This window comes from Carlito syrichta, unplaced genomic scaffold (assembly GCF_000164805.1).
Source record: "Carlito syrichta isolate Samal-C Ts95f unplaced genomic scaffold, Tarsius_syrichta-2.0.1 Scaffold304400, whole genome shotgun sequence".
Classification (NCBI taxonomy): domain Eukaryota; kingdom Metazoa; phylum Chordata; class Mammalia; order Primates; family Tarsiidae; genus Carlito; species Carlito syrichta.
The window spans coordinates 770964-787010 of NW_007248496.1; the positions used below are offsets into that span (position 1 = coordinate 770964).

At 40.4% G+C, this 16047-nt stretch overlaps 1 protein-coding gene across 1 annotated transcript in view; it reads left to right on the forward strand.

Annotated features, from left to right (window-relative positions):
* The window catches only part of ZNF280C (zinc finger protein 280C), a 52560-nt gene extending 47938 nt beyond the window's left edge, over window positions 1-4622 (forward strand). Inside the window, exons 16-18 of the mRNA XM_008059854.2 lie at window positions 3277-3395; window positions 3539-3575; window positions 3695-4622. Coding sequence (XP_008058045.1) covers window positions 3277-3395; window positions 3539-3575; window positions 3695-3710 — 172 coding nt within the window. The 3' untranslated portion in view covers window positions 3711-4622. The remainder of the gene's footprint in view (window positions 1-3276; window positions 3396-3538; window positions 3576-3694) is intronic.
* The last annotated feature ends 11425 nt before the right edge of the window (window positions 4623-16047 follow it).

A 16047-nucleotide genomic window follows, 5' to 3' on the forward strand; every position in this document is an offset into this window, starting at 1 on the left:
TTCAATGGGTAGCAGGGTTGGTTCCATGTTTTTGCTATTGTGAATAGTGCTGCAATAAACTTACATGTGCAGTTGTCTTTTTGGTAGAACAATTTGTGTTCCCCCAAGTGTATTCCCAGGAGAGGGATTGCTGGGTCATATGAAAGGTCAATTTCTAGCCAGGATTGGTGGCTCAGCCTGTAATCCTGCGCCTTTGGGAGGCTGAGGTGAGTGGATTGCCCAAGCCCGCGGGTTTGAGACCCTCCTGGGCAGGCAAGACCTCATCTCTACAATAAAATCAGAAAATTAGCCGGACGTGGTAGCGCACGCCTGTAATTCCGGCTACTTGGAAGGCTGAGGTGGAAGGATCGCTGGAGCCCAGTAGGTCGAGGCTGCAGTGGCCGCTCCCGGCCACCGCACTCCAGTCTGGGCGACAGAGTGAGACTCCAACTCAAAAAAAAAAAAGAAAGGTCAATTTCTTTAAACATTCTTTTTACTCTGTTTTCCTTTGTTTGATTATTTTGCTCATTTTGACATACATTTGCCAGGCATTGAATAGTACCTGGACCATAGTAGGTACTCTGTAAATATTTGTTGAGCAAAATAATATATATGTTGAAAACCATATATGTGGATGAAGTTGGACGAACAGCTCATAAGCAGAGAAAAATTGTATTCTGTTTTAAAAATATATTAGTGCTAATTTTTTTTTTTTTTTAATCAGAGTCTCACTGTCACCCAGGTTAGACTGTAGTGACTTGCTCACAGCCACCAAAGCCTCAACCTGCTGGGCTCAGGTGATCCTTCCACCTCAGCCGTCTAGGTAGCTGGAACCACAAGCATGTGCCACCACATTTTGCTAATTTTTTAATTTAATGTAGAGACAAGGTCTTGCCAAGTTTCCCAGACTGTTCTCGAACCCCTGGGCTCAGGTAGTCCTCTTGCCTCAGCCTCCCAAAGTGCTGGGATTACAGGCATGAGCCACAGTGTCTGGCAGTGCTATATTTAAAACCTTACTGAATTCAGGTGTTACCGTTACTGAAAATTTTTATAAGATTGAAAAGGAATTTATTAATTCTAATGATGTGACTTTATTTGATTTTTATCACACTGTTGTCAAGCTCAACTGTATGATTTTTAAAATCTGAGATGCTTTTTTTTCCAACTTGGATCACTTTCAGATCTAAATAGAAAATTGGTCAATCTCTGTATGAGACTAAGCATATTTATAATTCTGTGAGCAATATTTTTTGTAATTATTATTTCATCGAAATGAAATGTTCATTCTTTAGCTGTTTATTGTGCACCTATCATGTATAACACAATGTAGCAGGTCCTGTACAGATGACAGAGATGAAGAAGAAAGTTTGGTGCCAACCTTCAAGGAATATACAATTTACTGGAGGGATATAAGGTGTAAGCATAAATAACTACAGTAATACAAGGAGGTTTGTAGTAAGTGCAATAAGAGTTACTGATTTCAAAGGGGAGAGAGATTTCTACTTATTCTTATATGGCCCAGGGCATTCTAGTTGGAGAAAATAACATGAATAAAAGTACAGAAAAGAAAAAACAGAAACTATATGTGTTCTTCTGAGTCATAATGAGTAACTGGTAGTACAGTTTGGATGGGGTAAAGTTCATATGCCACAGTATTAACATCCAAGTCTTGGGGAGTCGTTTTGAGCTTAGATCCATATTGTGGAATCCTTGAAAACAAGGCTAGGGAGTTTAGGCTTTATTTTAATTTGGAGACACTGAGGAAACCACGAATGTTTTGAGTAGAATCAAGCATATTGAAGAAAGGTCGATTTGGAGGGGATACACAAGTGAGTTTGTAGCTGTATGAGGCACATAAACTGGTTAAGGCTGTTGTGGTGGTTAAGACTAATTTAATAATGGCCTGGGTTATATCATGTTTAAGAACATGGGCTCTGGAATCAAAGGGCTCTAACTTGGTCCTGGCTTTGATAGGTTTCTAAGCCAGACCCTGTCCTCTGTAAAAAAAAAAAGTCATAATTATAGTACCTACCTCTTTGGATTGTTACAAGATTTAGATCTAAAACTCTCAGACTATTACAGAGTAAGTGTTCAACAAATTGTTAATATTATAAAATGTTAGAAATATTAAATGTTTTCAGGAAGAAGAGAGTCAGAAATAATGACAGTTTTGAGCCTTGGTGATTGGGAAATGGCATCATAAGAGAGACCAGTCAGGAGGGGTGATTTTGGGGGGGAAAGCACACCATTTCAGTTTTATGAAGCTAATTTCTGATATGCAGGAGTGACAGCTAGATATAAATAAATAACAGGACGTTAAGAGTAGAGAAGTCAGTTCAGGGTATGCTACTGGTTTTTACTCCTGTAGAGGTAAAATATTTAAGTTTCAAGTATCTAATGAACTTCAAAAGTACATGTATTTATCCTGAGACCAAAGTGGGCAGGGGATATCCTATTAATTAATTGATAATAATAACAATAATTACATTATTTATTTATTTATTTATTTACTTTTGAGTTGGAGTCTCTCGCCCAGACTGGAGTGCAGTGGCCGCTCCCGGCCACCGCAGCCTCGACCTGCTGGGCTCCAGCGGTCCTTCCGCCTCAGCCTTCCAAGTAGCTGGAACTACAGGCGCGCGCTACCATACCCGGCTAATTTTTTGATTTATTGTAGAGATAAGGCCTTGCCAAGTTGCCCAGGCTGGTCTTGAACCCCTGAACTCAGGCAGTCTTCTTGCCTCTGCCTCCCAAAGTGCTGGAATTACAGATGTGAGCTACCGCGCCCAGCCATGATTTATTTTTACAACCTTCATATTTCTTCTCTAATTTTATCCTCAAATAAGACACTTGATTATAGACTCCACAACCTTTTTTTGTTCACTGTTGTATGCAGAATACCTTGTAGTATACTGTGTGTAAAGAAAGTCCTTAGCAAATATATATTTATGTATTTGAATGAATGAATATTACAACCTTGCTTTGCAGGTCGTGACTGGCACATGTTACACAAGTTGTTAAGGAAGTTAAGACTGGGCTTTCTGTCTCTTGACACCTAGCTTTTAGCAATACATTGAGAGGGAACAATTTATAAAGCACTAAATGTTAGCATAATTTAGACATGGCTGTGCCATTTTCTAGAGAACCATTTTGGTTATATCAAATTTATATAACAGAATGGGGAAATGAGGGTCATGGCACGCAAAATGCAAATCAAGAGTTATTACGTGGAAAAATGGATTATGGATTTCCATAGAATATAAGGACCTTCTCTTTCTTACTGTCCTCTTTTTTTCATAGGGGCATTACTCTAGTGTGCCTTAATTGTGATTTCCTAGCTGATTCTTCTGGCTTGGATCGTATGGCCAAACACTTAAGCCAACGTAAAACTCATTCTTGCCAAGTTATAATAGAGAATGGTACGTATATATAACTGTTTCTCTGAATTTTTGCTATTTATTTCAGTGTTTTTGCTCAGCCACAATATGAACTCTTATGTCTTAAATTGATAGTCTCACCCTTTATATATGCTGTTTTAAATGTAAAACTCTTCTTCTTCCAGTTTCCCAAAGTACCTCAACTTCTGAACCTACTTCTGAGTAAGTTTGGTTTTCATTCAGTGCATGTCACTTTAATGAATTTTAGCACTGTTGCATTTTGTAATGTGTTATTAATAGGAATGAAAAATATTAATGTATTTTGTTTTTGTTTTTTAAAGCCGCTTGTTGAAATAGATTTCTGCTCTGTGAAGCTCGTGCAGCTTGGTGCAAGACAAGTTGGAATTTCCTAACTTCAAAGTTCTGAAGTATTTTCTCATATGAAGGTGGTTTAACAGCCAAGTTCGTGACACTAGCTCTCATTCAGCTCTTTTCAGCTTTCAGATTACACTAGATTCTTATTCCACCTTATCTTTGTGTCAGGTTAACATATCTTAACATATATTTTTCTCCAATTGGCTCTGCCTCCAAAAATAACTTTGTTGCTGTGGTCTTTTCTTGTTTTGCCTAAAATAATTTGTGTTTTTCTCTGCTATACTTGCCTTCAGAATATTACATATCAAACAATATGGCTGTTCATCTTTTTTGTCAGTGTTGTCTGCTTTCTTAGTGAATTTCTTCTGTCTTACATTTTTACGACAGATAGCCATTTTTTCTTCATCCCTTGTCTGTCATTGTCCTATTTTTCAGATGCAAAAGCAACACAGACATTTCAAAATGTGTCCAGTGTACTCCTGGACAGTGTCCCCCTTTAATGGACACAACTGATGCCTATTTTCTCTTTCTAAGGAATGTGAATTATTTGACTGTAACACTCCTCTAGTTTGTGGCCTTAAGAAATCAGATCTTGGGAAGAGTCCCTTCCTGCCTGACTGGCCTCCCATAAGGCTGATGCTGATTTGGCCAGAGATGACCTCAAGGCCCAGCAGATTGAGCACAACTTCCCACTGGGGGCTTTGGCTTTTGAGCTTAAGCTTATGGGTCGATGCTAACTAAGAGAAGCCCATCAAATCAGTACTTCAACATCCAAGTTGAAGTTTAATCATTTTGACTGCTGCCCTTTAATTTTCTTCTAGCATACATGCAGTCCAAAGAATATAAAAATTCTGATTGTGAAATCAGAAAACTAGCCAGCCATGTTGGCACACACCTGTAGTCCCAGCTACTCAGGAGGCTGAGGCAGAAGGATCGCCTGAGCCCAGAAGGTTGAGATTGCAGTGAGCCATGATCGTGCCACTGCCCTCCAGTCTGGGCAACAGAGTGAGACCTCAACTCAAAACAATTAAAAAACAAAATTCTGACTGTTTAGTGAACCAAGATTACTTTTATGTTCTTGGAAAAACAATTTCTACAATTACAGTCCCAAAGTCATACTCATATTGTTACTCATATTGTTACTTTAAATTTTATACAGTATTAAAGTCTAGGAATTTTCAGCAATACAAATATTCAGATTTAAAATTTTTTTAATTTAATTTTATTTGGTAGCTTGATTTTATGTCCCTCATCAAATGTATTGATGTCCATTTTATTGTGTCTACTTTTATACTCTTTAAAGCTTTAAAGCTTTTGTTTTCTGTTTGTATCTTTTTTTTTAACAACTCCATGACATTTTAAAAGAATTCTCTACAAATTTCATGTAACTACCTATTGGGTAGTATCTTAATTTGGTACTTGTTCAGATTATTAGACATTGTTACATGCTCTATCTCATTAACTTAATAACTATCATTAACATTGACTTAGGGATTGTGAGTTCAAAGACAAAAATTTGGCAAAAACTCTTCTTACAGACCTTAAAACAAGTTTTAAAGTTACATTTCTATACATCTAACACATAATATCTTCTTAGCCATTAATGTAATTCCTTTGGATAAAGATAATATATTCAGAAACTATTGGGACCAAAAAATGTACTTGTTTCTTGCCCATATATATATAGATGTATATTTTTTTTAATTTGGTGTTTGTTTATTTTGGTTACATTGAATATAGAGTCGTTGAACAGTTTTGATGTTGTTACTTATTTTTTTAATAAAATTTGCATTGTTAAAGTGCCTCGGGAATTATTTTTTAACAAGTAACTTCATGTAAAAGCCGTAGATTGAATTATACAACCAGGAGCATGGCTTCACTCCTAGTTCCACGGAGCTGGATTGCTTGGCCTGCACACTGGGAGCTTTATCTGCTGAATGCATCTTGCACTTTTTCCTCCAGCACAGTTAAGAGTTCACGATTTATATTTTACTAATTTCTTGAACTTGAAAGACTAGCAGAAGCTCCTTTGTGATCTTAGTAACCATGAAGGTGGGCAGGCGCTGAAGGTGTTTGACTCAATCGTGAGTGGTTATTTTACTCTAAGATCAGAACTAATCGAATGTGCTTTGAAGCATTGAAAGCCACTTTTCTGTGACCATTTGTTATGTCATACTCCTTGCAGTTTTAATTATGATTCATTATTTGTAATTTTCCAGACTGATTTCTGCTGTAAACAATTTTCCAAAATCTTTAAAAGTGGCCTGTGTTACAGTGGTGTACTTGGTGAAACTCTGGTCTTTATTTCCTTACCTGTCTGTAGGATGTTTTGTCAATCACCATATTCCTACTCAACTTTTAAAACATTTTTAGTGTGGTAAAAAATATATATATATCTATATATTATTTATGTTATATATATAACAAAATTTGCCATTAAACCATTTTCAACTATATAATTCAGCAGCATTAATGACACGCAACCTTTTCTTTGTTTTAAACCTTTGCTCAGAAATAACAACTTCTTTGCATTTTTTAACATCAGTCTTCTTTTTATTTACAGATATTTTCTTTGTCTCTGTCATAGTTCAAAATTGGAAAAACTATATTCTTGTTGTAGCAGTATTTTAGGTAGAAGTCAGCATTGTGTTCTTCCATAGGATTCTATTTCTTACAGTGTGTGTCAGGTTATTTTTCTTAAAGTATAATATTCTTAAAGTTCTGTGTCCTGTAACATTTTTTTTTACTTTGTTTGAATAAAGCATTTCACACAGCCAGTACTAAGCTTGCTTATTACAGGCAGTTGACTTTTAATTGGTGTTAATGAATTCTAGCTTGACAGTCTGATCCCTCTTTAACCCCAGGCTACTCTAAACAGTTCTTTCACCTGAATCAGAAATAGCCATCTTAGTGCATGCATGCATTTTGGTTTCAATTGAATAAAAGGTATGACTGGCTCAGTTTCAGTTCATCACCATTATTAGAAAAATAGATACTAAATTACAAGTACTTACATTCCTGCTTTTCTTTTTGTCACACTTTGGCAAAATACTTCTTTGAATCTCATTTACTTGTTAAGCAAATTTTTTTTAAGTCGAAGTTTCACTGTTGCCCAGGCTGGAGTGCAGTGGCACACTCAACAACTACTACAGCCTCTACCTGCTGGACTCTGGAGATCCTTCCACCTCAGCCTTTCAAGTAGCTGGAACTACAGGTGTGCTCCACCATGCCTGGCTAATTTTTTGATTTATTATAGAGACGAGGTCTCACCAAGTTGCCCAGGCTGGTCTCAAACCCCTGGGCTCAGACCTCTCGCCTCTGCCTCCTAAAGTGTTGGGATTACAACTGTGAGCCACTTCATCCAGCTTATTCAGCAAATATTTTCTGAGCACCTACTATGTGCTTGGCACCGTTCTAGGTGTTGGAAATACAAACTGAAATCCCTTCATGGGACTTATATTTCAGTGCTAGGAAACAGACAATAGAAAACAAATAAGAAAATTATATAGTATGTTAGATGGTGATCAATACATGGAGAAATGGAATGTAGAGAATGGAGATAGCGAATATGAGTTGGGCATTGGGGGTTAGGGAATTGCCATTTTAAATTTTATGATTAAGTTAGGCCTCCTTGAGAAGATGGCATTTAGTAAAGACCTGAAGGAGATAGGAAAGTGAGCCACTTGGGTATCTATCAGAGGAGTATTCTGGAGAGGAAATAAGTACAAAAGTCCTGACATGGGAATTGGAACCCTCATGCACTGTTGGTGGGAATGTAAAATGGTTCAGCCACTATGGGAAACACTTTGACAGTTCCTAAAAGTTAAATATAAAATTACCAGTCTGGTTGCAATGGTTCATGCCTGTAATCCCGACACTTTGGGAGGCCGAGGCAGGAGGAGTGCTTAAACCCAGGAGTTTGAGACCAGCCTGGACAACATAGCAATACCTTGCTTGTCTATACAAAAAAAGTCAAAAAGATTAGCTGGGCGTGATGGTGTGAGCCTGTAGTCCCAGCTACTTGGGAGACTAAGGCAAAAGGATAGCCTGAACCCAGGAAGTCGATGAGGTGGTGAGCCATGATTGTGGTACTGTGCTACAGCCTGAGCACACTGCCTCAAAAAAAGAAGAAAAAAAGGAAAAATTATCATATGACCCCACAATTCCAATCCTAGGTATATAGCCAAAATAATTCAAAGCAGCTGGGCTCGGTGGCTCAGCCTGTAATCCCGCGCCTTGGGAGGTTGAGGTGATTGGATTGCCTGAGCCCGTGGGTTCGAGACCCGCCTGGGCAGCTTGGCGAGACCTCATCTCTACAATAAATAAATAAATAATTAGCCAGGTGTGATAGTACGCGCCTGTAGTTCCAGCTACTTGGAAGGCTGAGGCGGAAGGATCGCCGGAGCCCAGCAGGTTGAGGCTGCAGTGGCCGGGAGTGGCCACTGCACTCCAGTCTGGGTGACAGAGTGAGACTCCAACTCAAAAAAAAAAAATTCAAAGCAGATACTTCAATATCTATACATACATGTTTCATAGCAGTGCTATGCACAATAGCCAAAAGATGGAAATAGCCCAAATGGCATCCACAGATAAATGGATAAATTATGGTATATCCATACAATGGCGTCTTATTCAGCCACAATAAGGATGTGTATGAACCTCTTACACATTTGTTACATCAAAGAAGTCAGTCATAAAAGGTCACATATTGTATAATTTCATTCATATGAAATATCCAGGCCGGGCTCAGTGGCTCAGCCTGTAATCCCAGCACTTTGGGAGGCCGAGATGAGTGGGTTGCCTGAGCCTGCAGGTTCAAGACCAGCCCAGGCAATTTGGCAAGACCTCATCTCTACAATAAATCAAAAAAATTACCCAAGTGTGATAGTGCACGCCTGTAGTTCCAGCTACTTGGAAGGCTGAGGCTGATGGATCGCCAGAGCCCAGCAGGTCAACACGGGTGGCCATGAGCGGTGCCAATGCACTCCAGCCTGGGCGACAGAGTGAGACTCTGACTCAAAAAAAAACAAAAAAAAAGAAAAAGAAATATCCAGAATAGGAACATCCATGGAGACAGATTAGTTTCCAGAGTCTAGAGGGAAAAAGGAATGGGTAGCAACTGCATAATGGGTAGGAGGTTTTGTTCTGGGGTGATAAAAATGTTTGGGAACTAGAGGTGATGGTTGCACAACATTGTGAATGTACTAAATACCACTGAATTGTTTACTTGATGGTTAATTTTATGGTATTGAATTTCACATCACTTTCTTAAAACTTAGCAAATTAGGAATATGAAAGCAAACCTCCTTAACCTAACCTAATAGAAATCTACAGCTAACATAATGAGAGGAATGGGGAAAAGTCTCCAAAGTGGGCTCACACCTCGATCAAGGAACATGAACAGGACTGATGGAGTTGTCATGGAATTGCAGGGGGGCAGAGAGGAGGAGCAGGAGACGGGGCCTGAGTGGTCATACAGACCCTGTAGCATAGGGCCTTAGAGGCTGTTGTGAGAATTTGGCTTTTGTTCGGGGATAGGAAACCCTAAGTGGATCTTGAATGGTATTCTATACCTCAATAAAAAAGGTGAATGAAAAACAAGAATCATTATGTGTAGCCTTTTTTTTTTTTTTTGAGTTGGAGTCTCACTCCGTCGCCCAGACTGGAGTGTAGTGGCCGCTCCCGGCCACCGCAGCCTCGACCTCCTGGGCTCCGGCGATCCTTCCGCCTCAGCCTTCCGAGTAGCCGGAATTACAGGTGCGCGCTACCACGCCCGGCTGATTTTTTGATTTATTGTAGAGATGAGGTCTCGCCTGCCCAGGCAGGTTTCGAACCCGCGGGCTCAGGCAATCCACTCACCTCAGCCTCCCAAAGGCGCAGGATTACAGGCTGAGCCACCGAGCCCGGCTATGTGTAGTCTTAAAAGGATCACTCTAGCTGATGTCTTGAGAATAAGCTGCAAGCGACCGAGGGCAGAACCAGAGAGGTCAACTTGTAGGTTAAATCCAGGTGGGTGATGATGGGGCTTAGACGGGGATGGTAAGAGTGCAGGTGGTAAGTGGTTTAGTTGGGGGTATATCTTGAAGGTTGAGTCAACAGAATTTGTTGACAGTTGGATGTGAGTTGTGAGAGAAAAAAAGTGGTGTGAGGGGCAGCACGGTCTTAGCCTGGGCAACTGGAACAATGGTATTGATATTAACTGAGACAGAAAATTAAAGGAGGAACAGAGGCCGGGCTTGGTGGCTCAGCTTGTAATCCCAGCACTTTGGGAGGCCAAGGCGAGTGGACTGCCTGAGCCCGCGGGTTCGAGACCAGCCCGGGCAACTTGGTGAGACCTCATCTCTATAATAGATCAAAAGTGTGGTAGCGTGCACCTGTAGTTTCGGCAACTTGAAAGGCTGAGGTGGAAGGATCGCCAGAACCCAGCAAGTCGACGCTGGGTGACCAGCCTGGGCGATAGAGTGAGATTCCAACTCAAAAAATAAATAAACAAACAAATAAAAATAAAGGAGGAACAGATTTGGGAGGGAAGATGAGGACTTTAATTTGGGGCATGTCTGAATTTAAGAGAATGTCATAAACATTCAAATATATGAATTCAGAGTTGAAGGGAGAGGTCCAGTTTGTCAGTAACATTTAATTATTTTAAAAGTCACAAAGTATGAGATCACAAGAAGATAGACTAGAGGCAGAGGAGAGACAAGGACCACAGACAGCTCTGGAGCATTCTGACAAGAGGTGAACCCTCGAGTGCCCTATTTGTAAATCATGGGTATGGACTTGTTCTACAGTACTTCAATTCTGTGATTCTATTTCAGTTATACCTAATCATCACTGATAATTTGTCCTCAAGGAGAAAATGAATTCAGAGTGGTGATCGTTTTACAATGTATATGTATTATATATCAAACACCTAAAACAGTACCACACATATAGTAGGTGCTCAATAATTGTCACATTGTACATCTTAAATATGTAATTTGTGTTATTATATAATATAGTTATATAATTATATAATTTTGTTAAGCCCCTCAATAATGTTGGAGGAGAAAAAAAGAAATGCCACATAACCACTATCCCCAATGGCAGAAGCAGACTCTTCACATTGAGAAAATGAAATATTCCAATTATTCTTGTCACAGTTTACTCTCTACATGTACTCTTCTAAAAGCAATACTCTTCCATTTCTGTTAAAGAGGTATCCAGGTCTAGAATTAATATCCATAATTTATCGATGGTCTCCAAAATAAAGATTACATGGTCAAATAAATGTAGGAAATGCTGGGTTGAAGTTAAAAGTTATGGATTTTTCATGCTACATGTGGTCTATGATTATCTACTAGAAAATTCAGAGGGCACTTATTTGACCCTGGAAAATCCTCCCCAAATACTCAGTAACTTCCCTTTTTATTTTTATTTTATTTACTATTTCTTTTTTTAGAGATGGGGTCTCAATCTGTTGCCCAGGCTTAAATGCAGCCTTGAATTCCTAGGCTCAAATGATCCTCCCACCTCAGCTTCCCAAGAAGCTGGGACTACAGGCCTTAGTAACTTCTTGACATTAATCTCCACAAAATAGTATGGAGAACGATAATCTAGAATAACCATTAGTCAGAGTTTCTGAATTGATAAATAAAAAGTAGTTGGGTGTGTACATTGACTAAAATGAACTTCATTTCCATAATTTCAGAAATTATACTAGGAAAAATTGTATGCTCATTATTGTGTTTGTAAAATCTAAAAAATACATAACTGGGGATAGACCAATTATTTGTATTGGAGAGTATGGTCACTTTTCACAATGTCGTCAAACTCAAGAAGCTTTCAACTCTATCTTAATCATGTCTAACTTCTCACTATAACTCATCATGTTTAGGCTATTAATCTACCTACTTGCCTACTTTTCTTGGAATGATAGCTATTTTTAGCCTATTATTATCTATGAAGGAGTTTCCTACTCTGTAAAGTTTCACTTCCTACTTAGACAGCTTCAAGAGATCTTGATACTAGGACTATAAGATTTGAGATTTGAGATTTGATAACTGACTGCACAGTAAACCCTCTTTGTACCCTTAAAGGGGCAGTGCAATGAAGTAGTTAAGGGCCCAGGTTTTGCAGTAGACTGCCTAGATTGGAGTTCCTGCCCTACTCATGATTAGATGTGTGTGACTTTGGGCTCTGTGCCTCAGTTTCTTCATTTGTAAAATGCTAGCAACACCATCTACTCGTAGAGTTGAGGAACTTAAATGAGTGAACACAGTATATGCATATACCACTTAGAACAGTGATTGGCACGCAGGAGTGGAAGTCAACGTTGTTGTTATTACTGTTAGTCTATTATTACCCTTCTTGGTTTTATTTCGTCTTCATTTTATTCAGAGAGAAATGGCTCAAATCTTTTTTATTTTTTATTTTTTTTTGAGTTGACGTCTCACTCCTTCGCCCAGGCTGAAATTCAGTGGCATGCACACTCACGGCCACCCCAGAGTCAACCTTCTGGGGTCCAGTAATCCTTCCGCCTCAGCCTTCCGAGTTGGCTCAAATCTTTACTGATTTTTTTTTCATTCCAACCCCTCCATACCGCTTTCACAATCATCTCTGTTAACTCTTTTTTCCTAACCCTGCATGACTGTTTTAAGAGTCACCTTTGATGCACATAGTACTAAAGGTAGGCATACCATTAGAGTTTTGGTATCAAAAGCTTACCAGACTTCTATTTTTAGAAAATATCTATAAATGCTCCTAGGTTCATTTTAGTCATAATTTTCTTTCATAAATAGTATTAATGTAGAGCCATGTGTAGTGGCTGACCCCTGTAATCCCAACACTTTGGGAGGCCAAGGTGGGAGGATTGCTTGAGGCCAGAAGTTTGAGACTGCAGTGAGGTATGATTGCACCACTGAACTCCAGCCTGGGTGACAGAGGGAGACCCTGTCTTTACCAAAAAAAATAAATAATAACATTTAAAAATTAGATCGTCATGGTGGTGCACACCTGTAGTCCCAGCTACTCGTGAGGCTGAGGTGGGAGGATCACTTGAAGCCATGAGTTGAAAGTTGCAGTGAGCTGTGATCACACTACTGTACTCCAGCCTGGGTGGCAGAGCAAGACTCTGTCTCTAAAAAATAAGTAAGTAGAATTAATGTATTTTTCCCTAAATTATACCACTTTATACTTCATACTGTGGTTCCCCTCACATTCATACACCTCACGTCTCTGATCTTGAGGTCCTTATACAGCCTCATTTCTATCACTTAGGTATTTGACCTCCTGGAAAATCTTATCATTGTCAACAACCTTGGAGACGCTGCTGTGCATCTCCCTGTTTTTAACATTCCACACTGAAAAATATCTGTTTAACCATACCACCATGAAGTAGGGTGGGGTGAAGAGAGTGCAGCCTCAAAATAAGACAACCCTAGGTTTAAATCCTGGTTTTGTGTCTTACCAACTGTATAACCTTGAGTAAATTACCTGAACTTGTCCGGTCTCAGCTTCCTCATCAGCAAAAGGCATGTAATGAGAATTTTCTTGCAAGGTTGACGAAAGTAATGTATAGACAAATGCTCCTCAACTTACAGTGGGGTTACATGTCAAGATACTCATGGATACATTGAAAATATCATAAGTTGAAAATGCATTTAATGCACCCAACCTACTGAACATCATAGCTCAGTCTCACCTACCTTAGATATACTCAGAACACTTACGTTAGCCTACAGTTGGGCTAAGTCATCTGACCACACAGTACCCTGTAGAGTATCGTCTGTTTACCCTCATGATCACGTGGCTGCCTGCGAACTGCGGCTCACTGCCCCTGCCTGACATGGCAAGAGACTCTCCTACCGCATATTGCTAGCTCAGGAAAAGATCAACATTCAAAATTGGAAGTATGGTTTCTACTGAATGCATATTGTTTTCATACCACTGTGAAGCCAAAAATCCTAAGTTGAACCATCTGTATAGTGTATATATGTATGAAATTTGGCACTGGCATGAAAGACTAGGCACTGAATAAATGATGCTGATGTTACTGTTATTCCTGCTGCTGGTTCAGCTGTTATTGCTGTTATTTCTGTCGCTGCTGTTACCACTGTCACTGCTAAGAGACCCTGGAAACTGCACATCAGTAGAATCTTAGCATTGGCATTTTTAGTGGCAATTCATCAACATGGTGGTTATTTGTAACTTTGGCCTATGGTTGCCAGGCCTTGTAATACATTCCTTCAAACTGCTGGGTGGGTGACATCAAAGTGCTTCAGTTACTGTGATATAATTCTCTGTGGTATAACTCTCTAATGTGGGAGATAAGTGTAGCTCTGGCTTTTTCGGTCTAAAGACTATGAAACAACGCTACCTTGTTGAAAACTAGTACCGAACCCTATCTACTTGAGAGGGAAACGTTCCTTTTGTGCTTAGTCAATCCCTTCTTTAAAAGAAACTTCTTTTGGCGGGGTACCGTGGTTCATGCCTGTAATCCCAGCACTTTGGGAGGCTGAAGCAGGAGGACTGTTTGAGGCTAAGTGTTTGAGACCATCCTGAGCAACATAGCAAGACCTCACCTCTACAAATAATAATAATAAAAAAAGCCTGACATGCCGGTGCACACCTGTGGTCCCAGATATTCAGGAGGATGAGGTGGAAGGAACACTTGAGTCCAGGAGATCAAGGCTGCAGTAAGTCGTGATCATGCCACTGCACTCCAGTCTTGGCGACAGAGTGAGACTCTGACTCAAAAAATAAAAAAAAAATCTCTTTTTAAAATAATTCCAGTCGTTTCTGCCAGTCCATTCCTAGACTTTCTGTCTCCCTCCTGGAAGGATAGTTGGATTCTCAGGTGCCTTACTCAGCCCTTACCCCGAGTTTCTAAGCCTGACCTAAGTAGTACATGAGATGGCACCCACTCCCATCTCATGTACTACTTAGTTCTGAATGAAGCAAAGATGACGCCATCCTCCTCTCAGACTTGAGACAAATAGAGATGAATAAGAGAAGTTAGAACTGTGCCTCAGGCTGTGCAGTTAGGCAGATCTGGGTTCTACCCTGCTCTAAAACTTAGCAGCCATGTGGCCCTGGGCAAGATGCTTTGATCACCCTGTGCCTCAGAGGTTACTGTGAGAATTAAACATGACTCCATGTTAAGCATATAACATAGTACAGTAGTACATAGTAAACTCAGTAAATGTTAGCTGCCAGGAATAATTCTCGACCAGGCACGGTGGCTCATGCCTGTAATCCCAGCACTTTGGGAGGTCGAGGTACGAGGATCACTTGAGTACAGGAGTTCAAGACCAGCCTGGGCAACCTAGCAAGACCTCGTCTCTACAAAAAATAGAAAAATAGGCTCGACGAGGCTGAGGCGGAAGGATGACCAGAGCCCAGGAGGGCAAGGCTGCAGTGAGCTGTGATTGTGAGACTCCAACTCAAAAACAAATAAATAATAATAATAATTCTCATTATTTCAGTTGGAGACACAGAGGCTGAAAAGGAAGTGTGGTCTGATATCCTTCCCACTCAGTGATCTCCTTGGAAGTATAGGCAGGACAATACCTCCCTTATCTAAAGCATTGGAGTTTCCACTAGGGATTGGTGGGTGTCAGGTCAGCCAGGTTTCGTATCTGTGCTTGTACCTGAAGCTTCCTCCAGTACTTTTTTTTTTTTGAGTCAGTGTCTCACTCTGTCTCCCAGGCTGGAGTGCAGTCGCTGGCTTCTCAGGGCCACCGCAGCCTCAGGTGATCCTTCCGCCTCAGCCTTCCAAGTAGCTGGAACTACAGGCTCGTGCCACCCACCACGCCCGGCTAATTTTTTTATTTTATGTAGAGATGAGGGCTCGCCAAGTTGCCCAGGCTGGTGGCGAACCCGTGACCTCAGGCAATCCTTTCACCTTGGCCTCCCAAAGTGCTGGAATTGCAGGCTTAAGCCACCGCGTCCAGCTCCTCCAGTACTTTAAATTCACAGGGTCACAATACTTACTGTATTGCTGGGGAAGTGATCAAGTAGCACCTCCAGAATCCTATCTGCTTTGCAGGGGAACAGTCAGGTCACCAGGTCCATTTCTCCTTCAGGTTCAACTGCATCATGGTTTAGCAGAGTCTCCTTGTGCCCCCTAGTGGTCTCTCTTAAGACTACCAGGGTTACTTTCCTACCCAACTTCAAAATCTAGCTCCCCAGGCAGGTGAGGTGTTTGTCCACGTCTTCTCTCCCTCCTGACTAGCGGCCAGGCTAGTAGCTCTTACAGGGTTCACAGACTTCCCTTAGGAGAGTTAAGCCCTAGTGATTTGTTGGAAATAACTTCAAATCACCCTCAGCTCGTTCCCTT